The sequence below is a fragment of the Chenopodium album genome, chromosome 15 (genome assembly GCF_948465745.1).
Source record: "Chenopodium album chromosome 15, dcCheAlbu1.1, whole genome shotgun sequence".
Classification (NCBI taxonomy): Eukaryota; Viridiplantae; Streptophyta; class Magnoliopsida; order Caryophyllales; family Amaranthaceae; genus Chenopodium; species Chenopodium album.
Window position 1 is genome coordinate 49,928,783 of NC_137848.1, and position 24,786 is coordinate 49,953,568.

Here is a 24,786-nt window from a genome sequence, read left to right on the forward strand (position 1 = left end):
TTTTAAGCTGTTGAAATTTTCAAATGAGTAAAAAAAATCTTGTTAAAATTATCGGTTTAGGTAAATGAATACTTGGTGAAAATTTGAAGGGAAAATTCTCGATTGTTATGGAATAATCTCTTATTTTGTATGGAATTTTAAATATTCTTTATATTTGATGGAATATTTTGACTTATTTAAATGATACTTTTTCTTTTCTTCCAAATTATTTGTAAGTGACTGAAAATCATTTGGATGTTTCTTTTGGACATTTGATAGGTTCTTTAGCAAGGTGCGCTTTTTTCCTTACTCAAAATATAAAAATGCATGGAAAGTTGTTTAGTATATTGTCCAAGTATTCTACAAATGTGCATTTGAATTAGAAAAGTTTGTTTTTTTTCATATCTCTTAATTTAAGTTAGGTGTATACTGAAATATATATATTAAATTTTGCTAAAAATCATTTTCCAACACACCAAATGGTTTTTTTTTTTTTTTTTTTTGCATACTAGGAAAGAGAAGTAAATATTCTAGACATAAAATAGCAATAGTAACAAGAAGCAAAGAATTCCATCAACTACTTTTCAAGAGAAACACTTTCAAATTAATCACAACGCGATTATTTTCCTAACATTTTTCTAAGCTAGTTAATTGGAACACTTTTTTTATTCAATTAGAATCTTCTCTTATTTCAACATTTTATTTTTCACTTCCACTGCACCTGCACTAAATATTCCTCTTTCTAAAAATAATAATCTCTCCCCATAACCCGTTTGTATATATTATTCTATCTTATCAAGAATTGTATATATCATTTAGACCGTGTTCACTTCACCTTATTTTTGCTGAACTGAAATTATTTTTAATGAACTTAACTTATTTTTGCTGAACTGAAATTATTTTTTACTGAGTATCTGTTATATTTGGTCCTATTCACTTCACCTTAAAAAAATAATATTCATTGAAATTAATTTCAGTTCAGTAAAACTAATTTCAGTTCAGTAAAAATCAATAACTTTAAAGAAGAAATAAAATAGAGAATCAGTAAAAATAATTTTAGTTCTCAGGTCAGTAAAAATAATTTCAGCTCATCAAATATAAGGTGAAGTGAACGGGACCTTATTATTTAAAGTTACTGATTTTTACTGAACTGAAAATTGCTTTTTTCTGAATTGAACTTAATTTTCCTGAACTAGAATTATTTTTATTGAAGTGAAATTATATATACTGAATATTATTTTCTTAAGGTGAAGTGAACAGGGTCTTAGTCAATAAAAGAATTATATATATCTCACTAATCTATAAATATAACTAAAGTAATTACCGCTGATGTCATTACTTTCCACATGTCAACCTCTTATAAAAAAAATTCCCGCCAAAACTAATAATGACATCATTATTTTTTTCAACATAAATAAAAATTTGAAAATGATAAATTAAATATACATTTTCCTAAAAGATTTTATATTTAAATTGACTAATTATGCAATTTCGATTGGAAAAAATGAAAGGAAGGTCATACTATTTCATTTCCTTATAAACATTATCTTTTTCTCCTACTCCGTATATTTTATACAGATTATATGAATTGGGACTTCCACTCTTTATTATTTTCTCAATTTATTTGATGTTGATTAAATTATTTGTACTACATACATATTACACACAAATAAGCTAAATAATATTGTTAAAATCGTAAAATAATATTTAAATCATGCATTGCACGAGCCTAATCTAGTTATTCATTATATTAGTGTACTTTGTATATTAGAATCTTCCAATTTAAATCACACCTTAACCTCCTTATCTTATCTCGGTTATCATGAATTGATACGGAGTAATATAATTACAATAATATACTTACAATCTTAGATCAAGGGGTTGAAAGTTTGTGACTATTTAATAGGTTAGGGAATTGAGCCAAAAATAGGAGAATCTGCAACAACAATCAAGCAAAATGTTACACCTAGGCACCTAGCAAAGAGGTGAGCGGAATCTTCAGAGTTATGACTAATTAAATAATGGAATAATTGTTTAAATATTGGTCAATACTCAGTAGGTGCTTATTAATTGAGTTAAGTTAGAGAACAGCACGGCAGCCTAGTCACTTCTCACAAGTTAACACTTTAGGTTTTTATGAGTGGGTTTTAAGGTTACATGACTCATTAATCATTATATAGGATTCAAGTTTTTTTACCAAAAATAAAATGATAAGTATAATCTAAAAGGTTATGTATAAGAAGTTGATGTAAAAAAAAAAAATTAAAATTGTGAATAATAAACATTAATTACACTGATTTAATTTGTGCATAATTTTGTCATAAATTTTCAAATTTAGCTGATACTCATACAACCAATTGTATGATGTTCCAGCATACAATACCATTAGAAAATTGACACATTATCCAAAGAGGGGAGAAAATTAGGAGTCAGATATAAATTAAATTTAATGGAACTTGGGCCCATTATTCTAACCAATAAAAACATGACTAATTAATGGTATATGTAGGGACCAAATACGAAAATAATTGTTTGTGTTGCCTTTATCTGCATTTTTATATTTGCTCTTATGGCTGGCTACCTATATCATTATCCTAAATCATTTAATACTGGTAATATATAATAGGATACACTTTGTAAGTTATGCTCAATAAATTAGTTAATGTTGTGTATTTTCAAAATATCAAATTCTAATCATTTGTATCCAACTATTCATACAAAATTTTATTCAAATTTTATATGTCAATGGTCAAAGTTTGTATTTCGTATTAAACATTGTGGATATCAAGGTGTGTAAACCAATTTTATTATGAACATTGAGTAATATATTGATTTTATATTATGAAAAAGAATCATTGATATATAAAGAGTTTTTGCAACCAACCTATCGAGTTTTACATATCAGGTTAAGAGTGAGAAGGTAAGGAAAAGGAAATCCTTGTCCTAAGCTAGGGATCACACTTATAACAAGCAAGGTGAAAACACTATTGCATAGCTAGCTACACCAAGTGGGATCGGAGTTATTTGCTAGATGTTCAAATCAACTAACTTGTTTTGTTTATTTTAATAAGTTTATTTAATTAGACTGTCGGTTTAAAGCAAGGGATAGTTCAAGTGGTTAGCGCTTTTCTTTCGCTTCTAGGAGATTTTGGAATCGATTCTCACCTACCTCTTGTAGCTCTCTAAACACCGGAGAAAAAAAAAATAGATTGTCATTTGAATATTAGATAAATACAAGAGTTCATACTAGTAACTTGTTTTTAATTCATCTTTTGAACTCAAAACTCTCTCTACTCAATCTAACACTTATACTCCATATAAAAAATTTAAATTAGTCAAAACTCTATCTATAACCTTTATACTACCTCCGTTTCATATTATTTGCAACGATTAGACATTTTTTCTCTCTATTTTATGTCAAATCGTTGCAAATAATATGAAACGGAGGTAGTATGTTTTCCCCAAACCTCTCAAAAGTCATAACCAAGTACCTTGTAATTTGTAAATAGGTTTCACATTTTTACATAATCATGTTTAGTTAAGAATACTTTATATAATACACCTGAGAAATAAGTATTGCTACTCTTCTTAAACTAAATAAATAAATAAACCTGGGAAATAAAAAAAAAACCCTAGCCTCCTTTTCTTTCTTCTCTCTCCTAAACTCTAGTCTCTATTGTCAATTTTAAAGGGGCTTCCATCGGATTTCACCAGTGGAAAGCCATAATCTTTATTTTCTTTTAAGCCTTTTGTTTTAGGTTACAATAATGTCTTCCTCGAAAGAAAGGGTTTATCTCCCTCGAAAGAAAGGGTTTATCTCCTTCGAAAGACAAGGTTTTTTCGATCTCCTTCAAAAGACAACGTTTTTCGTATTCCTTCGAAAGACAAATTTTTATTTGTGTTTAATTTGGTCTGTGGTTGTGCGGGGCTACTATTGATTATGGCTCGGATTTGGGTTACGAAATCAGCACAAGAATTTACTTTCTCACAAAATTGCGAAGTGACGACGGATCCACTTAAAAAGTTGTATGAGATAACGAATCGAGAATGTGCCGAATTGTTATATTTATGTATTTGGATTCTTAGCCCTTCCCCGATTAATTCTTGTTTGATTTTGTTACATTCGTTTTCATTATCGTTCATCGTCAATTGTAAATGTCGTATGACTTTTATTAATAAAATTCAGTATTCTTTAAGACTTCTCTCCAAGAAAAGGAAAGAATACTTATATAATACAAGTAATAGAAAAGTTTAGCTTAGTCATGAATGTATGACGAAATGAGAGTGCTTGCTGAGCGTACGCGTCATACTTGATCAAGGAAGAAGTACACCGAATTAAGTGCATGGCTGATGACGAACGCTTGATGCAATCACAAAGGAGTTAGACATTTTTTTTTTTTTTTTTTGACAGAATAGACATTGAACTTGAACACCACATTTTCACATAATCAAATTAGTCATCAATATAAATACATTAAATCAATATTATAAAATTTTTTTATAAATGAAATACTTGCATGGCAATATTAATTACCTTTCAATATTTCCTTCAAAAGAAACATTTCATGTACAGTAATAATTTAGTAAAAACATATAATGAAGCTCGTATATAAACAACCCTTCGTTCCTTAATTAAATTCCTACTTCTAACATTTATTCCTCACATAATAGAGAGAAGTAGAAATATAATTAATGGAACGAGGGAGTATAAAACTTAAATTGTTGCAATAAAGAATTAAAAAATTTAGTGAAAACATATGCTTCGTAATAAAGATTGTTTATAAAAATAGGTAAATGCTAATGAACGCACTGGATAAGATAACTGAAAGTGGAAATATCAAATAAAAATGAACATTAATTACACCGATCGACGCATGATTTTGGCAAACATTCCCAAATTAATACCACTTTAGAAATAATTTAAATGCTTATCTAACACTCAAGGGCGTTCGTTAGCAAGATGGACAAATGAAGTACTAGGTACAAACTTAATTTTCTTCAAATATATATATATATATATATATATATATATATATATATATATATAAAGTACAAACTTAATTAGAGCAACTTCAATGGTTGTAGCTAGGAACTTGCTTGCAATTTTAATAATTCCCTAGCTACTAGCTTGACCATTAGAGGTAGAAATCTCAATTAGCTTGGCTAAGCAAATTAGCTTGGCAAAGCTAATTTGCTTGGGAATTAAACTTGCCAAAATAAAATGCTCATTGCACAAATTAAGCTCTTTTCATGTATTTTCTATCCAACAATTACTACTAAACTAATAACTAGCCATTGGAGCAAAAATTAGCTAACATGATAATTAGCTTAAAAGCTTATGTAGCATGACAAGTTAATTGTAAAATTAGCTTGTCATTGGAGTTGCTCTTATTACTCCGTACTTTATTCGTTCAATATTAATTGCAATAATTAGATTTTTATCTGTATAAATGCACATCTTTGATTATTATTATTAAAATTAACTGTTTACAATTAAATTTAGTTAATACTTGAAAAAATAAATTGAAACTAAGCCAACCGGCCTTTTGCATAATAATGTTTTATGTTTTTATTTATTTATTTTTTATTTTTATTTTTTGAAAGATCATATACTTTACTTGTAATAATGTATGTCAAACTTAATTTATAGGTCAAAATTATTTTATAAATAGTAAAATGACTCTTATGCTAAATGAATTCATGCCACACGAAGGTATATATGTACCCCTTTCAAATCTAAATGTTCGACTCACTTTGCATTTATGCAATTTTCAATGAACATCTTTGATAAAGAATATTTTCAGCTAGGTATAAGTGAATATTATAAAAAGTTATATTAAAAAATTTTTATAATAAAAGGAAATCTAATAAGATCACACATGCTAATTTATTTCTATTATATAAGTCATAAAATATAGTCAAATTTATTTTATTTTTACCACATGAATAATAAGTGAGTTAAACTTTTAGAAACAAAGGTAATATATAGTGATCACATTAATGTTAATCAATTTAATTATATAAAAAACTTCATGCAAATAGTTGTATAGTAGTTCACAATAATTTATATAAATGAGTCCAATCAATAACTCTAATTTAACATTGTACATAACTAAAAATTTTCTTGAGTGAATGTATTTGCAATTTTACATTAGAGAGTATACACTATACAACACATATCCTTTTTAATTTTTTTTTTTTATTTGTCTTTTATAGTTTGTCCATACAATGTAATAAATGATCACATAAATTCATCTCTTTACTCTCACAATCACCACATTTCGTTCAACAAATTTCTTTATGATTATTTACTTTGTTAGTGGACCAACTCAACCAAAAGCTTAAACTGATGGATGAGATGATACAGGAATATGTTTTATACTCTATTATTAACTCTATCAAACATAATTCATAAACTGTGTTTACAATAGAACAAACAAAAGTAACAGAAGGGATTAATGAGTATAAGACCTGGTGTACGTTTATTTAGTTGCATGAGTTGGAATATTGTAAGGCTTTTCCAAGTGTCTAAAGGTCAAATGTCAAATAGGCAATGCTTAATTATGGGGGCCAACTTCCTTTTTCCAATTGTGGGCATGTCTATGTCTTTACTCCTCACCTTTGATGGCTTACTTATATCTTAACCATTATCACACAACCACAACCACATGAACTTCATCCTATAGAATCCCACCACATTCACAATTTTACCCAATTACATTTAATTTTTAAATTATATACTACGTATAATAAATTTATGCCTTGATTTTGATTTTAATGAACAAGGTCTTAAATAAATTGTAGGTCCTTTATTCTCAAAAATCAGTTGTCATTTTCAATTCCGACATATCATTGCATGTCATTTTTAGTGGTTATGTATATAGATTTTTATAGCTTCTTTTAGGGAGAACAATTAATGATTTTCTTTTATTGTACTAACTACACTTTCTCTATTTTTTATTATATGCATCACTTTTTAAATATAAAATTTTCAATTTAGATGTATTACTTTTAAATTTTGTTTATACATTCTCTCTATCTATCTCCTATCACATGTTCCCTCTTTATTTTTTCTCTCTACACTCTCTACTCCATAAATTATCTAGAAGTCCACAATTACAAAAGTGATGCAACTAAATAAAAATGGAAGAAGTAGGAGTAGTTGTCAGATTTTGCATCGAATAAATGTATACACAACGTTGACTCGAATGAGCATCATTGTTCATTGAAGAGTAATATTCACGACGCTACAGCGTTGTAAAACTTACTGTCATGGTCTAGTGGCAAAGACATAATGTATGATTATGATAGATTGCAGGCTCGAATTCCCCTTTTCTATTTGTAATTTGTAATGCATACTAAGCTTTTATTAGTTTTCTTGTTACAAAACACGTTATTAGTAACCCCATTCACATGTATAACCTTTTATACAAAGTATATAAAAAGAGGTAATGTTAGAGTTTTCATGTCTGATATATAAATATACTAAAGTAGTTTTAATATAGTAGAGAATTTTCGAGCTTTAGCAAGCTTTAACTGAATTATAATTGAGCGTGGACAAACATATACAGAGTAAATGAACTTAAATAAGTTGTTCACATGTATTATCAAGTCAAACCTTATGTTGTCCAAACTTTATTCATTTATTTGACTAAGCTTAAAACTTTTGTTTGAGCTTGTTTGTTACTTAATAAACAAATTTTGACTGAGTTGGTTCGCAAGTGGTTTATGAATATATCAGCTCATTTACACCCCCTACTTCAATATATGCAGTTCTCATAATTTAATTTGGCAAATGAATTTTAGTTCAGTATTAAATGAATGTAAATCAATCTAAGGCAATTTGAACTAACAAGATAATGTAACAAGTTTTGGGATAAGTCGAAGAAAACAAGTTCTAAATATGCATGTTACAAGTTTAATGTCCGATAATAAGAATCAGCAGATAACACGAGGGAAAGGAACAAGTCCTATCTCTACACAAAACAAGGGCATTACTAATCAACCGCAGAAGTAGCTGTCACAGTTTCTTATATACACAAGACAAATTTACATACAACCCCCATCCTCCTAAAAAATTCTATCATACACCGCGGCAAAAAAAAAGAAAAAGAAAAAAAAAGAGTTTAATCAACTTACACCTTCTCCAATATGCTATACAATTGTTGATTAAACTCGTCATTGCATCAAAATCCAAACATGGAAAATTAGCTCGATGGCTCTAAGCTGTGCCATGGCAAGCACTTGCAGGAAACCCAGGGCCAACTATTACACAAAAATGGCCCATAAGATCATACAATTTAACCAAGTGCCAACAACTAACTGGCAGCCCGAGTGAGTCCTGTTGAGGGTTCTTTGGAACCATAAACCAACTGGCCAAAAATAAGTGCTCTTATTTGGCTGCATACCAATTTTGAGCACACTTGGCGTCAACAGCAAGCTCAACTGTGAGAAAGTTTCTACCATTAAAAGGTTTGGACATGCATTCAACAACTAGAGCCTTTGCTTCTTCTGCTGATTCTGAAGGTCCCTCTAATATCACTTCATCATGAACCTGATTTCAGAAAACATTATGAATTGTAAGCCTACGCAATTTCTAAAATAGTATGAATTGTTCATCACATAAAGGCCTGTTTGAGGTTGAAACACAAATTGGTGCAATGATTTGTATCCAACATATTCATGAACTAAGTAGCAACTTTCAACACATTGGGATAATGACAATCTTGTGAACATATTGAAAACAGGAATTATATATATTCCACTTAAACTCTGATGGAATGATCCACTTCTAAAGACAGCATACTATGTAATGATCCAGTCTATCACGTTAAATTTCAAAATCGTCACTTGCTGTTGTAACATTACTCCATAGTAAGGTATCATAATGAGGTAATCATGCCATAATAAGGCTAGATATTATGGCAGGAGTGGTTACCACTTACAAAGATGAAGAGATGTAAGGAGGTGGTTGTATAAATAGGTTGTGAATGTAGTAATGTTGTAACATTAGTTCTACTCTCCTTTCTCTATCATAGATAATTTAAACATATTACTATGTACAAGTAGTATTTATACTGTTTATTTGAGCCAAAAGGTGTCACTTCTTTCATTAGATTGACGGTTGAAGCTTGCCATAAGTACAAAGTTTTGGGTTCAAGTATTGGTGATACCTCTACGGACATCTAGATATTATAACGAGTAATGACATTTCCTTATCTTGTGTAATGAATTATTTTAGATGAAGAATCCACATGGCACTATGGCAGCCTTGTCAAAGGCTACACCTTTTAAAGAGAGTATAGATATGATGAATCATATTACAGATCATCTTTTTCACTTACTTTTCAAAAACTGTTTACCATGTTCCAACCTAAGGAAAGAAGGCACGTTTCATAGTCAATTACAATGGACAAAATTTTTTTGGCAGCCCAAAGTGTCATTTATGGACGATTGTGAAAACATTGAAGATTTGCAAAGTTGCAATAATTGCTCTAGCTCAATTCTTAGATCACATGGAACTTACGAGGCATAGTCACCAAGGCCCCTAGTCTCTAAAATATTGAGAATTCACTAAAAAATCAGTTTAAAACAGTAGAAAGCTGAAAGTATCAGTTCAACCACTAAAAATTTCACTCTAGTTAAATCTAGAGAAGAGAACAGGACCTAACAGGGATATGTTTATAAAAAATGATATGATATATACAACCCTAAGGGCTACATAAAAGGAGTTAAAAGTGAAAACATTAAGCTAAGTCGAACATTGATTACATTCATCCAAACGTGATATATCTATTAAGAAAAATTAACGCCAATTTACATGTAATAAACGCTTATATGCAGGCAGTACTTCACTGCAGCCCTAACAAGTTTTAGATATATGAACAAGTGTTGAATGATTGTCATTGGAGGAAGTGATAAATTATCATTCTAGAAGTACAAGCTCAAAAAAAGGGTGGGAAAAAGCATATACTGTTTTCTCTCAGTTGTTGGTCTAACCTACTCTATATATTGTACTTACTATTTGTTTAAACCACATTATTTATCCGTTGAGTATAAGGTGGGATACACATTTTTTTAATGAGATTGAGGGTTCAAGCAATACGAAACAACAGAAGTGTATAAATATCATTAGAGGACGCCCTATGGAAAAAATTGTATGAGACACTCATTGCATTGATAGTGAAATAAATAACTTCCCGCCAACATGCATCAATTACTGAATACTACTCCCTATGTTTTAAAGGTTAAGGTTAATTGTATTTAAGGTTAATTGTATTTGGGTTAAGGTTAGTTTTCTATCCTATAGACACTCTTCCTATCCAAATACAGTAATTGTTTCCACTTTCCTTTATACTTGCTTCATACTGGGTTGGAGATTTGAGTAGTTAGAATATAATTGGGACTCTAATGTAAAAATAGAGCCATGCTTTTATCATTCTAAGTGAATGCACTCTAAAACATCAACTACTTAGTAGCAACAAATAAAAAAGACTATAATTATAACACGTCAAACATTCGAAGCCAGAGAAAGTACTTCCTCTGTTCTGCTTTATTTGCAACATTGGAAATTTGCACTATTCACATTCTCTCATTTGACCACCTTTATTGTTTTACATGTTAGGAAAAATAAAGTCATATGGGATCTCGTTAAATTCGTCTCAATTATATTTTTTTACTTCTCATTTGACCACCTCCTGACGTTTTTTATATTTTCACTAATATAGAGGGTTAAAATTATGCATTGGCACGCATGAAAGTCAAAATAATGCAACTAAAAGAGAACGGAGGAAGAATAAAAAGATTAGAAACTGAAATCTAGAGGGATAGCAAATTTGATGGTTTTGAAAACTCTAACGGGAATAAGGGATGGAGCAAGAAAAATGCAGGCCAACAGAGAAAAAACAAAAAGAGGAGAAAGAGAGATAAAAAGTTGAGAAAACCAACTGAACCTGCAAAAGCAGCTTCCAACCAAGCTCTTTCAGACGATTATTTGTATCTATTTCCAGCATGGCACACATGGCAACATCGGCGGCACTTCCCTGCATAGATCATTTAGATAAGGTAAAAAAAAAAAAAAATCTAATTCATTTTCAACAATAGATGGATGGGAACACATGAGAAACAAATAAATTAACATATAAGTAGAGCACGGAAAAAAGAACCTGCACTGGCGTGTTGATTGCAGCACGTTCAATGTGACTCCTTTGCGGGGGTGAAGCATGAGCCATTGAAGGGAAGCGACGAGCTCTCCCTAGCAGGGTGTGAACACAACCACGTTTTGCAGCTTCTTTCTTCCGTGCTTCTTGCCATTTCAGAACCTCCTGACGTTCTTTATACCACAAATCAACAGTTTCCTTCGCTTCTTTAACAGAAACCTAGAGCAGGTGAGCACAGTTACTAAATTAGAATCACTTTCAAGTTTGGGTACAGGGCATAGTTCAAAACTAGTCAGTTGCTACAGAAAAAAGGGCATATTTTGAACTTAGTCAATTTGCTACAGACAACTTAGATATCAAATTTTAAGGAACATTCTTATAATTAAAACAAATTATTATACTTTGTCCTGATATACTTGCCCCAATTTCCAATCAGGGGAGTCCCAATTTACTTGCCTTTTTAAAAAAAACTCTTATAATTTTTCTCGAGTTGGGTCCCACTCTCAGCCACCCTATTTTTTACCCTCTACTTTATCTTGTGTAAAACTGCAAATGGCTATGAGAAAAATAAATTGAGAAAGAGGGAGTAATATTAATGTACTACACCAAACCTTGCAGAGAGAAGCTAGAAAATATACCTTCCAGTCTTTAGCAAGACCCATGGGAGTTTTCCCATATGCAATGGAAAAGTTCAACATTTTTGCTTTCCTTCTTTCAGAACCAAAAGCATCCTGAAACAACATTTGTAGAATTAATCAGAACTCTGAGGTAACCTAGATAGAAATTCATAAAGAACACAGATAAGGCCCACTTTAACAAGGTTAGTGCCTAAATTAGGGAGACTGTTTCGTATAAAAGTAAGGGCAAGCAAAGTTGGCTATCCCAAGTAACTAAAAACATGAGTTAACCCAACTGGAAATCTGGAATACACAATAATTAAAGAGAGCAAAGCAGTCATTCCAGATAAGTAGTCCAACATTAACATTTCTTAAATAAGAAAATAATCTTATACTAAAATAAAGGTTGGAATTTAATGTACCTTGAGTAAAGGAACAGGAGGCTTTTCTTCACCAGGTTGAGGATGCCATTCAAGAATTACTTCTTCCCGTTGAACAGCTTCCCGGATATACGGATACATATTCATAGCAGTTCTTGAATGGAAATCTCCACCAGCTTCAAATGCTTCTTTCATACTCTTACAATTAGCAAGGTGTGCAAGAATCCTAAGTTCCAGCTGTTCCAAGGGAAGCAAGATTAATGCTATATCAAAACTTGGAAATTTCAGTAGTATCAAAACATCTAAATAAAATATACTTGTATATAATAAAAAAAACAAAATCAAAAGACAGTAAGCCAACCTGCCCATAATCTGCAACAATAAGTGAGTTTCCAGGGGAAGCGACAAATGCTTGGCGGATCTTATATCTGTCTTTCTCTAAAGCAGGTTGATTCTGATGGATGGCAAACAAATTCACGATAATTTCAAAATACGTAACAGAAAAGATTTGGCTTCAGTTATAGTATAGACACTACCTAGCAAAGTTGAGATATGCAGCATGTTCCAAACTATACAATGAAAAGTTGAAACTATATTTACAGAACAGTAAAGAAATATCAATGCTATTCAACGCAAAAATATCTAATAGAGTTTTTGGTAACTGCTAATTGGACAAGCAATTACTTCACAACATGGCTAAAAATATTCTCCCTAAAACATTCTACATTTCTCCAGATAATTTAGATAACATCATATGAAAAATGAGTACCTGTAAATTCGGTCTCCTAGCAGACAAGCGGCCGGTTTCTGTATTTATATTTAAGGAGCAATGGATGCGGCCATTCTTCCCCGACACATGACTTCCCTGAGATGCAGAGCACAAATGTTCAGACGTGATCCACAGACCTTGAATTAAAAATGGCCAATTTATGTCATAAAATACAATTCAGATATTATTAGTGACTAGCTCTCATAGTCCTAAATCCTTTACAACTCACAAGAATATCGAATAAAGGGAAGATCTATGAGACTATTACCTGTTACTGTTCTACAAACAGTTCATGAGCAACTCATGTTTAATCAATCTTGCCTGTCAGATTTATGACATCCTTTGTTTTACCTTAGCACACTCAGACAACTGGAGAATAATAAAAGTTTGACGGTCCCAAGGCTGATTAAAATCACATTCAACTCCAAAAGTTGATTCCCGGGTTTTAAAGCTAAAAATATACTGGTCCAATTACTTGTACAATTTATTTAATTATATAATATTGTCAATTACTAAAAAAACAGAAATAGCTTCAAGCAGAATAGTGCAACTGGACTTCATAAGTTTCCAGTCCCAACTGAACATATCCAAGTTTATTTTGATCATATGAAGTCAGGGAGTAAGATTTCATACTTAAGCTCTTCTAGATAAAGTAGGCTTAAATTGACACACTAGCTTCCATGCAGAGTTTTAGGAGAAATATAGAGGGAATATGGGTAGGGTACTAGGGTGGTTCGTTGGAGTGTTGAATATTATGATGTGAGATAAGATAAATAATAAATAATGTTGGACCGGAGAGCACGAGGAGAGATAAATAATTTATAAAGTAATAGTGGGGACAAAAAGAGACAAATATATGTGGGTTTATTTATTTATTTATTTTTTCACAGACATATACTTCTATATGATTTAAAATGGTATAATGTTTTCAAAAAGAGAAAGTGTGTCATTTTACAAACATAAATAAATAAATAAATAATGGGGCCCACGCCATGGTTAGAAAGCAATATATTGTCTTATAAAAGCCCTATTACTGGCCCAAACTTCAAGTTAAATTCATTTCTACACAAATACATTGTTTCTAAAAAGCTTGCATGTAACATTTAAGTGGTGAGCTTCTTGCAAGAAATAAAAGGAGCATTCTCTATATTTATTCCAATGTCTGACAATTCCTTCATACTTACGTATGCATACATGCACGCACACAGACACATAAGAAAATATGAAAGTATGCAGGGGGGGGGGATTCTGTATGTATGTATACCTGCAAAGGCAGAATGAAATTGGATATTAACGAATCAATGGAGCAAACTTCACACAAAGAGGCAATAGCATGGCAGGCCTCCATTCCTTCCTGCCCTCCTCCAAAAGCAGCATAAGCAGTTCCATAAGCAGAAATGTCAACATCTTTTCTTTCCGAGTTTTGTAGATCATCATTTAATGGATCTTCAACATCATCACTTGAAAAATCATATTCTGCAGAGACCTTCCCAGCAATAGCTTTTAAGGCATCTCCACTGACAGAAGGCCAACCACTTGCCGTATAAAAGTCAGTTTGTAAACTAGAACCAATTTTATGCAATGTAATGTCACAATATTTTTTAGGAGTCTTCTTTCCATCTTCAATTACATTTTCAGTATTTGGGACTTTGAACTTTTTCTCTGTAGGGAGAAACTCATTATGGTTCTTCCTGTAAAAATAGCAAGAAAGTAAGCCTCTGCAGGAAATGTGTGCTTTTGTAAGATAATCAAAGCCCCTAATTCCTCGCAACAAGATCATTACAGTTATATTACAGAAAACCAGCACATACTTTAAGTTTAAAATATTTATTCAATGACGATCTTCTTTATCATTAAAAAGCAAGAAATAGTGAAAACAGCATCAGTAATAACCAAGAAAAAAGAGAATACAAGACCCCCCAAGTAAATATCACCATATATACAAGATCATCAGAGCAGTACAGGTTTGAGGATTGTGAAACATGACAATTCTTCTCCAGTAACACATTTTCTCTTATGAACCCATTAGCACTTACATGGCCAAAAGTCTGGATCCAAATACTAGTTCATCTTTTTTCTATCTACAACTTAATGAGGCTTGTTTGTTTCTTCACTATTACAATTGTACAGTATATATCGAGCATGTTCATGCAATTTGCTCCTTTGGCAATTACTTGGAGATTCTGGACAGAACAAAAATGGAGTTGTTGGAGGCTTAAAAAAGAGGTTATTTAACAAAAAGAAATTGCAATACAATGATGTCCTGCCAGCCAACTCTTACTTCCATCTGCAATATGGCTGAATCAGCGAGAAAAATGGAGGTGTCCTTAAAATTAAGGGAAGATGCAAAGTGCATTCTAATTTTTTCGGACACCAATACTAGAAAATACAAATAAATTTCAGATATACCCAGGTAAAGGAAATAAAGAAGGGAAAACATATTAAAACCGTTTATTTCTACACATTGATCCCACTGAAATGCTAGCTATTGCAAAGGCACCAACCAGAGTTCCAGACAATAGTTGCTATATGTAGGAAAGATATTTAACCCCAACATCTAAGAAAGGAATATGTTTATCTTATCTTAACATAGATCAAAAGCATCAAGTGCTTTCCAGACACAATCTAATTAAAGAATGTTGAAGAAATATCAATATAACGGGAGTGCGCATAGGCTTCAAATGAAAGAATGTCTCCCAATATAGAGTACAATGTACTTTTATAACAAAAAAGAATTTGGATCACACAACATCAGAGTAGCTTAAAGAATTCCTCAGACCTTAGTGTATCATTGATTTTTTTTTTTTTTTAACACTTCTCAGATAAAACCCAAGATTCAAGAACAAATGCCTCTAATTATAAATTATCAAGCAAAGCAAAAAAATACCACATTTATGGTACAAACTTGGTGTTGACTATGACGGCAAGCAAATTCATTTAAATCAGGACTTTCCAGTGGGCGGGCCGGGGGGGGGGGGGTGGTGGGGATGACAAAAGGCATATAGCATTCTGTCAACCTACACGCAACATCGACTGGATCTCAACACCCTTTTCACACAAAAAAGGATGAATAAAAAAGCTATAAGACAAGCTTATGATACCAAAAAAAATACCTGTTGCATATTCCACCAAAAAGGAGTGTTCTCAATTGTGCATCACTACCTACATTCATATATCTAGCATCAGGGCAATACTTAGAAGTCCAGGTCCGACAACGATCAGCAGCAACTTGTTGTTGAGCAATAGCCACCTTCTCCACCTCTGAGAGATATGCTCGATCTACTAGCATACCTTCGGTTTCCATTTGCACGAGAAGTCTGCCAAAGGGCTGCCAATAGTTCTCATAGAAATTAAGCATATTCCCCCTATATTTACCCTCCATAATCCATGGCATTTTTGATAACTTGGATTTCAAGCTCTCATACAGCTTTAAAGTACTAATGGAATCTAAAGAAGAATAGCATATCCATGGTAGCCTTTCTTCCCTTTGCAGCTCTTCAACTGAAGGAAGAGAGACAGTTTTACCCAGGGACCCATCTTTCTTAGCCTTTCTCTTGCCAAATATGGCTTTCATTGAAATTTTTCCCATCAGATCTTTTTCTTGGCACATAGTACTCTCAGACATTACATCTGGATTACCTGTTAATGCTTCAAGAGAGTAACCACCATCTACTCGTCTAGAAGAATCCCATAATCGTGCCATGTGCATTGTATCAGCATGGAACCCAGAAGGTTTAATCCCATAGTTTTCTACAACATGGCAATCAAAGCTGTAATTGTGCCACACCTACACAAATAGCTAAAAATCAGTCAAATATATAAAAAAGATGGACTAGGTAGGTATCAAAGTAAAGCATAAGGAAACCACTATCTACTTTATGTCAATCAAATACATACTACAAAACATTCTTAACCTTTTGATTTTCCATCCTTCATTTTCCGAGACAGAAGACTTGTTATCCAAAATTAAGCAAGAAATAGGACTTCTAAAAATGAATGGATAAAGAGTAAGACTACATGGTCAAGCCAAATGAAAATTTGTGTAAATGAGATGGAACATATATATCCCCTAGTTAAAAACAGCAACATAACCAGTTGCCAAATACTATGCTTGCTGATCTGTATAAGATGATACCAAAATGTGTCTGTAAAAAATCTAATATCATCAATTTGTTGGCAGGCATTGATAATGAACAAACAGGTCAGAAATACAGTGACATGATTTGCTTCAAACCCCACTAATGTGCAGACAGAGTATCAGACAAATGTAAAAGAATTTTGGTGTCATGACTTCAAAAATCTTTTTGGCGTGACAAAATGCCATACTAATTGATCTAGAATTCGTAAGGAAATACTCACCTTTTTTATTGATGAGTCTTCAAAGAATGGAGCAAATTCAGCTAAAATATCATTGCCGCCACCATCTAGCACATCTACCCATATGCAAGTTTTCCCATTACCATAATCTGCTTTTTCACCAGAATAAATACTGAAGCATATTATCTCCCCATGATCTACAGGTGTCTCCTGCTTCACGTCAATCTTGGACACCTATCATGATACAAATGTATATTAATTAATATAACCAGCATTGAAGAATTCAGCTCGAAACTTATATATACTGCACATAGACAACAATTAAGACTGAAACGTTGTATTATTTTCCTGCATAATGTTTTCCCTTTAACATAATTTTCGTATCAAAAATTAATTTGTTTCAATGCCTCATAGACCATAACCCAGCAAGTAAACTCTCCCTGTTCTTAACAGGAATACCCAGCATCCTAATAAACTAAAGTGATAACATAAGAAAAAACAAAAAAACACTTCCATAGCAATACTTCCCCCCACCTCTCTATTCCCCAAAAATAAAGTTTCGATAGCAGCAAACATGCCTCGGTATCACATGCATGTACGTGATGTCTATACTCATGTGTAAGCTTATGCACAACTTTCCTAGCGACGGTGACGCTATCAACTACAAGAACTTTGTCAAAGATGCTGCAGAGCCTCATTTGAAGTTTTAGTTGATCATCCGTTTGTGCACCATCAAGAATATCAAGCTCAGAAAACTTCTCATGTACACCATTTATTCCCTGATTTAATGAGCTTTCGTCCAATTCTTTCGCTGATGATGCGCCATTGGCAGACAAAGTCTTTTTAGACTTCCTGGCAGTTTTTTTGCTCTCTGTAGCAGACTTCAGGCTCACATCATTCCTTTCATCAGATAAAAGTTCACCAGCTACATCTTTTTGTGATGATAAGCCATTAGCATAAAGGGCTCTTCTAGCAACATCTGTCCAGGATTAACAGGCAAACTGTTATATCATGAGTCCATTGCTCTACTTGGGAACAACAAAATCACAATAGAGATTGAAACACAAATAACAAAAAGTAGAAGATCATATACCATCAACTTCATGCAGTGTTTCACCAAATGTCTCCTGAAGTTGTTCTAAGCCTGCTTCTATATCAACAGTGGTGGTTGCAAAACGTGGGGAGCTTGTAGCAGAAGTAATACCAGTAAACCCAGGAATCCCATTCAAGTTATCACTTGTTGAGTTATGACTGCGATTTTCTGTGGCTTCCTTGGATGGTAATAATTCTAGTTCCATCACACCATGCCTAAAGCCCATTTTACTCTTCTTCACCTTAAAAGTCTCTTGAGCCCAAACAGTTTTGTCAGTGTGTCTCGACACTCTTGGTTGGGCAGACTCCCCAGATCTCCATTGCCTCACAAACGTCCCTGCATCAAGAGAAACAGGAAGTGATCAGATCAGCATCCATAGAGTTTACAACTTTACATCACAATATGACAAAAAATCTCTGTTCCAAAAACGGCACTGGGTGAAAACCAAGCACAGCTTTGAAACTGCTTTCTTTCATTTTCAGTACAAAAAGTTCAAAGACCCTTGTTTTGGTTTTAAACAAATTGGAATTAAGTTAAAGAGGAATTATTTGTAAAAAGGAAGCACAACCAATGCATTTTCTTCTTTGAAAAGGCACTCCCTTAATGGCTTTTTCAAATAACTTTAATAATTTTGAAAACAATATGTTAAGAAAACATTCTAAAAATCCCTATACGAAATTGTATGTCTCCTAGATTCAAAATTTACACACTTTGGCCACCAATGTCTGAAATAACATATTCAATTGAAATACAGAAGTACATTCATTCTATTAATTTTAAAAAAATGTTTTATACAAGTATAATTATAATTCACTCACATAAAACAATATGGGTTGTGAGCAAAAGTCACCACAGGGAGGCACTGTTTTCATAACCACCAAACTGCAATAATTATAATTAACCGACCTGAAATCCTATTTCAACTTCTCATAGTTGCCCTTTGACATATTCGTCTATTTTATGGATAACTGATTGCCAGTTTTGTGGTGATATCCTATGATGGAGGTATTGAATCCAAATCAATGGAGAAGAGTTTAATTATCTTCCTTGAATCACATGAAACAGAATCAGGGTATTATGATAACGAATATATGCATCTTGCAAGCAAGGAAGACAATGAGTCGTAAAAGAAAGGTCGGAGTCAATGCTGAAGAGAGCCTTTTAGTAAAGAGCCCATCATCTAAAAGCATTAAAAGTACAACTATAACAAGAAACTGAAAGAAAGAAAAAAAAGGGCTTTCTTCAAAGAAACAACCTATAAAAGTGAAAGTGGCATTCTCTACAGGCAAAAGAAAGTATATAACAAAGACAACGAATGCACACCATTATATCTGGCTAAATTAGCATGTTGCCCTGTAGAAAACATTGGTTCAGGCTGTCTTAGCTGCACAACTTTGAACAATTCATCATCATGTGAAATCCCATATTGACTCTGAAGACGATGAAACTCCTTCCTGTAAGCTAATAAAAGCACATCTAAGCAACAGACATGATATAGAAGAATACTACACTATACAGCTCTTTCTACTAAGTTAGGAAACTTTTTTTTTGAGGGCTATGTTGGAGAACTGTGATAACAATATTAATTTAGTATTTAGGTAATAGCAAAAACAAACAAAAATTAATTAAATAGACAAGTAGGAGCTTCTACTAGAGCAAAGGGGATCCACAAAAAGAAAAAAAAAATACCCTTATTTCTAGTTAAGAAACCCTTTTTCAGTTAGGCATCACCAAGCACTGCATCTATCACTCAAGAAATAGAGATAGTTCTTCTAGCAGAAGAAACCTATTTCGCTCAACCAGAGGTGGCAATGAATCAGAATGCAAGCTGGAATATCCTCACTCTAATTTGTGTCAAAATTTCAAGGAATAACCTCCCACCCTACACTATTAACACTATCCTAACCCTTCCAAATATGACACATTCATTTCTATAGTAAATCCAAATCAACACCAATTCAATTGATGTGTCAAAATTACAACTCTTCCATTCATTGGATACTTTTATTTTCCCAATATCCTTCCAATAAATATTGGTGTCGCTAAACCAGGAAGTCCGTGACACCAATGGACAAGTATCATGTCTCTTTAAAATGGTTCTTTTCACTAAATGAAACCAATCCATTCATTCTACCTCAAAAATGTACCAAATTAGAAAGTGCAAGGCTCATTAAGCATTGGCATCCCCTTATAACAACATTAAATAGTCATCAATCAAAAATTACCACCAATGTATATCATACTCCACCCATAGCTTCAACAATACCACTCCGATTCCACCATGAATTTACACCGCCTATTTCAGCCTTTAGATTTATCCATATCTTACCTTCTATTCCTACAAAAATCAGTTTTCCACCATTCCACCCTATCATCTCCTATTCTCCTCCCCCTCCCTACCCACCAAATAAAATTTATTTTTGAACTAACGCTGATTGACATCAAAACTTTTTTTTTTTCAGTTTTCTTATCTTTAAGCATGCTTATCTCATTCTATCTTGCTAATAATTAAAAAAAAAAAAAATACTCAATTATAAAAAGTACTCCAATTAATAACCACAGTATGTTGGTAGTCTTCTTGGTACCTGAGCAACAATGCATACAGTATGAAACAAGCATAGAACCCCATTAAAATAATAGAACAATGCAACCCAAATTTGAAATTAAAAGAAAAAAAAAAAAAAAAAAACACTTTCAACATAAAATACCCATAAAATAACAACTCTAAAAATACCCACAAAAATAATAACTCCAAAACACCCTCAAAAATTTTAGAACATAAATTAACATTGTAAACAAAATTTAAAAAAAAAAACAATTAAGGGGGCAAGAAGAAACTAACCATTTATGAGCAGCTTTAGAGCAGAAAAAGCGAGGACGAAGAGAAGCCGCCATAGAAGAGGAAGAAGATAGAGAATGAGGGCAAACCCAGAAAAGAGGAGGAGAATAAGCAGCCCTAAAAGGGGAAGAAACCGCCATAGCTAAAGCTTCAGAAGCTCTGCAAAGCTTATGGCTTTTGCTGATAATACAACCCGCCGTTTTGTAGCTAATAATTTATATAAGGGGTCAAATTTTTTTCACAAATTGAAGAAATTTGAGGGTGAATAAATTTTGAGGTGGAGGGTTTTTGGAGGGTTTTGAAGAGGTGGGATTTTGTCAGGAGTTCATGGCGAAACAAAGGAGGCAAAAAGAGGAGAGAGAATTTGTGTATGATTGAATCAATTAAGGGTTAGCCTAAAACCCTTTCAATCAACTGTAAAAATAAAAAAGAGGAAGTTGAAATTATTCAATGTGCATTTACCCAATTCAACGGGAAACATGTGATTTTTGTAAGAGTACTTTGTATGCTTCTTTGATAGGAATTGTACTCGTGTGGGTTGCATATACAACTGCAATGTGTTTATTTGTTCGACTAAATTTAACTTGTTTTTGCTAAATTAATTTATTTTAGGAAATTTTATTAGAAAAAATCACTTATAACAACATTTTTGCTGGAAAAACCTTATAAATTTTTTTTGGCAACTAGAAACCAGATTGTAAAATTTTCTTGTTGAAACAACCAAGGCTCACATTCCAGCATTGATTGGGTCTTTTCTTCCAATTTCCCCATCTTCTCTGTTGAATTGAATATGTTTCAAGAGCATGGTATTTTGAATTAATTACATAAATTGTTTTTGGGAAATAATTTTGACCAAGAATACACTCATAGTGTTGTTTAATTGTTGCCTAGTTCATCAAATAAAATATATTTGAAAAATTAGGGTTTTTTGCCCTTTTTTGAATTTGCGCTAATAACTCATATTTAGATTCTTAAAACAAATATTCCCACGCAAATCCTACGGTTGCCTCCTTCCTTGCTTTGTTCTTCACTATGGCAGAGCAATTGAAAAAAAAATCTACAAAAATATGCCAATAAAAGGAAAGACGCATCATTTAAATACAATGCAATAACTAGACTTACGATTTAAGGGTGGGTGAAAATTAACTTTATTGATCGATTTGCAGCTTCAGGGTGATGCCACGATAGAGCGGAGTAGAGAAGATGATTTATTACCTCATTTTTGAAGAGAGAAGGAGGGAAATTAGAAGAAAATGAGGAAATTAAAACAAGACGGTTAAGAGGGAAATTAGAGGGGGAATTAGAAAACATGGGTGGGATTAGTAGAAAAGAGGTCACATGACCTGCACATGGAGGGTCAATACTGGGAAAGACCCAGTCAATGCCGGCATGTGAGCCTTGGTTGTTTTCAACAAAAACAAAAATTCAATCTGGTTTTTAGTGGCCAGAAAATTTTTATAAGGTTTTTCCCAACAAAAAAAGTTGTTATAAATGTTATCATCTGACAAAATTTCCTTTATTTTACGGATTTTAACTTATTTACGTGTAGGTCATGTTTGATATTTTAGCAAAATGAATCTAGAGTCGGACTGTTAGGTTCCAGTTAATCGTCTTTCCAAAGCCGCCATTTATTTTTCTGAGCTTGACAATATCCTAGAAGATATCTTGTATCTAAGTTGTGGCTTTGATTATGTTGAGTGGTCGCATGTCAAAAGAGGTGGCATTATTGTTGCTCAATTAGTATCGTTTGGTGTTGAACAAGTTTTGGGTTAGTCATTATCTTCTCCATATGTACTCTCGGACACTTTATCCCTTGATTCATATTATTGGTTCGGCGTTTTCCCTTAAAAACAAAAAAGTCATGTTTAATATTAGTTTACAAAAAAATGAAGACTTTATTTATTTTTTTCGCGGTATGTCATTCATGGAATAATGTTTTCTCCTTGATTAAAACCAAGTGGATTGCAAATAACCTAACAACGTCATGGCTACCTGAGCCTAATAATATTGACTCTAGTCAAGAGAACCCTCGATTTGATGAGGGTCAAAGGAAAATCTTGAATATTAGCGAAAATAAGTGTTGTAAATTGAAGCTACCAGAAACTTTTGGGGCACGATGTTGGGGATCTGCATAGTGATGCTACACCTTGACAAGCGCATTCAATTATTTAATCCTGTTACTAAAGCTCAATTTAACCTCACATCTCTACGAATCATGCCAAAATAACCAAGAGAAGACGAACTTCCAGAAGATCGTGATGAAGCTGATGATTGGTTTAAAAAAACTTTTTTACACAGGTTCATTGTACTAAAGATGCCTCAAAAGGAAAATGTCTATCATGATGAATTTGTTGTAATGGCCATCTATTGGCCTCATGATCATTTAGCATTCGCTTATCCCGGAGATCAAGCATGGACACCAATATCTACATCATGCACATGTGATCGTCAAGTTATATTAGTGATGTGTTTATTTGGAACGGATTGGTACTAATTTTGTATTGATGGAGCACTAGCATATTGTGATATCAGTGGAACTAATAGTTGTAACCATGCACTTGTACCTATCAAGGCCAAAGGTTACTTACCTACCCCCGGGCTTGGTGAATTATAAATGGTGGGACTAGGTGGTGATTTAGCTTTACGAGAAAAGCTACATATTATCCATCCATATATCGACTATTATACTTGCGGTTTTGAGGTCTATAAAATTGATTACCACAATAAATTATGGGAAAAAGTTGAAGACTTGGGTGACTATTTGTTACTTCGTATTTATTAGTAATAACACACTCATGTATATTAATATATCATATGCTGCTAGTTGCATTCGGAATTAGGGGTGTTCATAAATCGGTCCGGACCGAAAAATGGACAGGACCACCCCGAACCGAACCCGGACCGAATTATTTGGTCTGGTCTTCGGGTCTTGAAATTCATTTTTCCAGTCTTCGGTCCGGTCTGGTCCAAAACCCTATAAAAACCAGTCTTGGACTGGACCGAATTTTTTATTAAAAATATGCATGAAACCTTAAATAATGGTTAAAATTATCCTTAATAAGGTTAGAAAACTATAACTTTATAAGTTTTTTTGTACTAAACATAAAAAAAAAAAAAAAAAAAAAAAAAAAAACGTAAAAGTGATTTTAAAATATAGTTTTTCCTTTACTTTTTTTGTGTTTTCCATAACTTTATAAAAAATTTAGTATTCTTTTTAAAAAAATTCTTAAATCGGTCCAAAGCGGTCCGGTTCGGGTTTTGGACCGATTCTTTCGGTCCGATCCGGGTTTGGTCCTAGCTTAATTGGTATGGTTTTCGGTTCTTAAAATTCTAATTTTCGGTCTTCGGTCCAATCCGGGTCAGTCCGGTCTTGGACCGATGAACAGCCCTATTCGGAATGCTATATACTTCACAGATGATGAAGTAGAATTTTGGGGAATGACAATGACTCGTGGTCATGATATATATGGGTGTATTTGACATGACATTACAGGAAATCAAAAAGATTTAAAAAGGCGTTGATGCAAATTCCAAGTACCCTCCTCCTATATGGTTTTGGCCCAAGTTTTAGCTCTATTCCGTATACATCGTGTACACTAATTTTTTAATTTTTGTCATACTACTCAAATTATT

General features: G+C 32.7%; 1 protein-coding gene across 1 annotated transcript; it reads right to left on the bottom strand.

Annotated features, from left to right (window-relative positions):
- Nucleotides 1-7,858: 7,858 nt before the first annotated feature.
- On the bottom strand, nucleotides 7,859-21,516 carry LOC145583280 (DNA polymerase I A, chloroplastic/mitochondrial-like). The gene is made up of 14 exons (XM_081640491.1): nucleotides 21,157-21,516; nucleotides 19,638-19,768; nucleotides 18,315-18,650; nucleotides 17,800-18,200; nucleotides 17,264-17,455; nucleotides 16,018-16,691; nucleotides 14,169-14,595; nucleotides 12,905-13,000; nucleotides 12,497-12,589; nucleotides 12,178-12,372; nucleotides 11,777-11,869; nucleotides 11,145-11,357; nucleotides 10,932-11,021; nucleotides 7,859-8,533 (listed from the first exon to the last, which is right to left on the bottom strand). The coding sequence occupies exons 1-14, from the start codon at nucleotides 21,291-21,293 to the stop codon at nucleotides 8,372-8,374; spliced, it is 3,240 nt and encodes a 1,079-aa protein (XP_081496617.1). The 5' UTR covers nucleotides 21,294-21,516; the 3' UTR covers nucleotides 7,859-8,371.
- Nucleotides 21,517-24,786: the final 3,270 nt, after the last annotated feature.

Coding starts and splice junctions, on each gene's coding strand:
- LOC145583280 (XM_081640491.1), bottom strand. CDS start 21,293: ATGGCGGTTTCTTCCCCTTTTAGGGCTGCTTATTCTCCTCCTCTTTTC. Junction 17,456..17,799: donor TACATGCATGTGATACCGAG/GCATGTTTGCTG, acceptor GTATCATGATAG/GTGTCCAAGATTGACGTGAA. Junction 14,596..16,017: donor TTTGGTGGAATATGCAACAG/GTATTTTTTTTG, acceptor CTATTTTTACAG/GAAGAACCATAATGAGTTTC.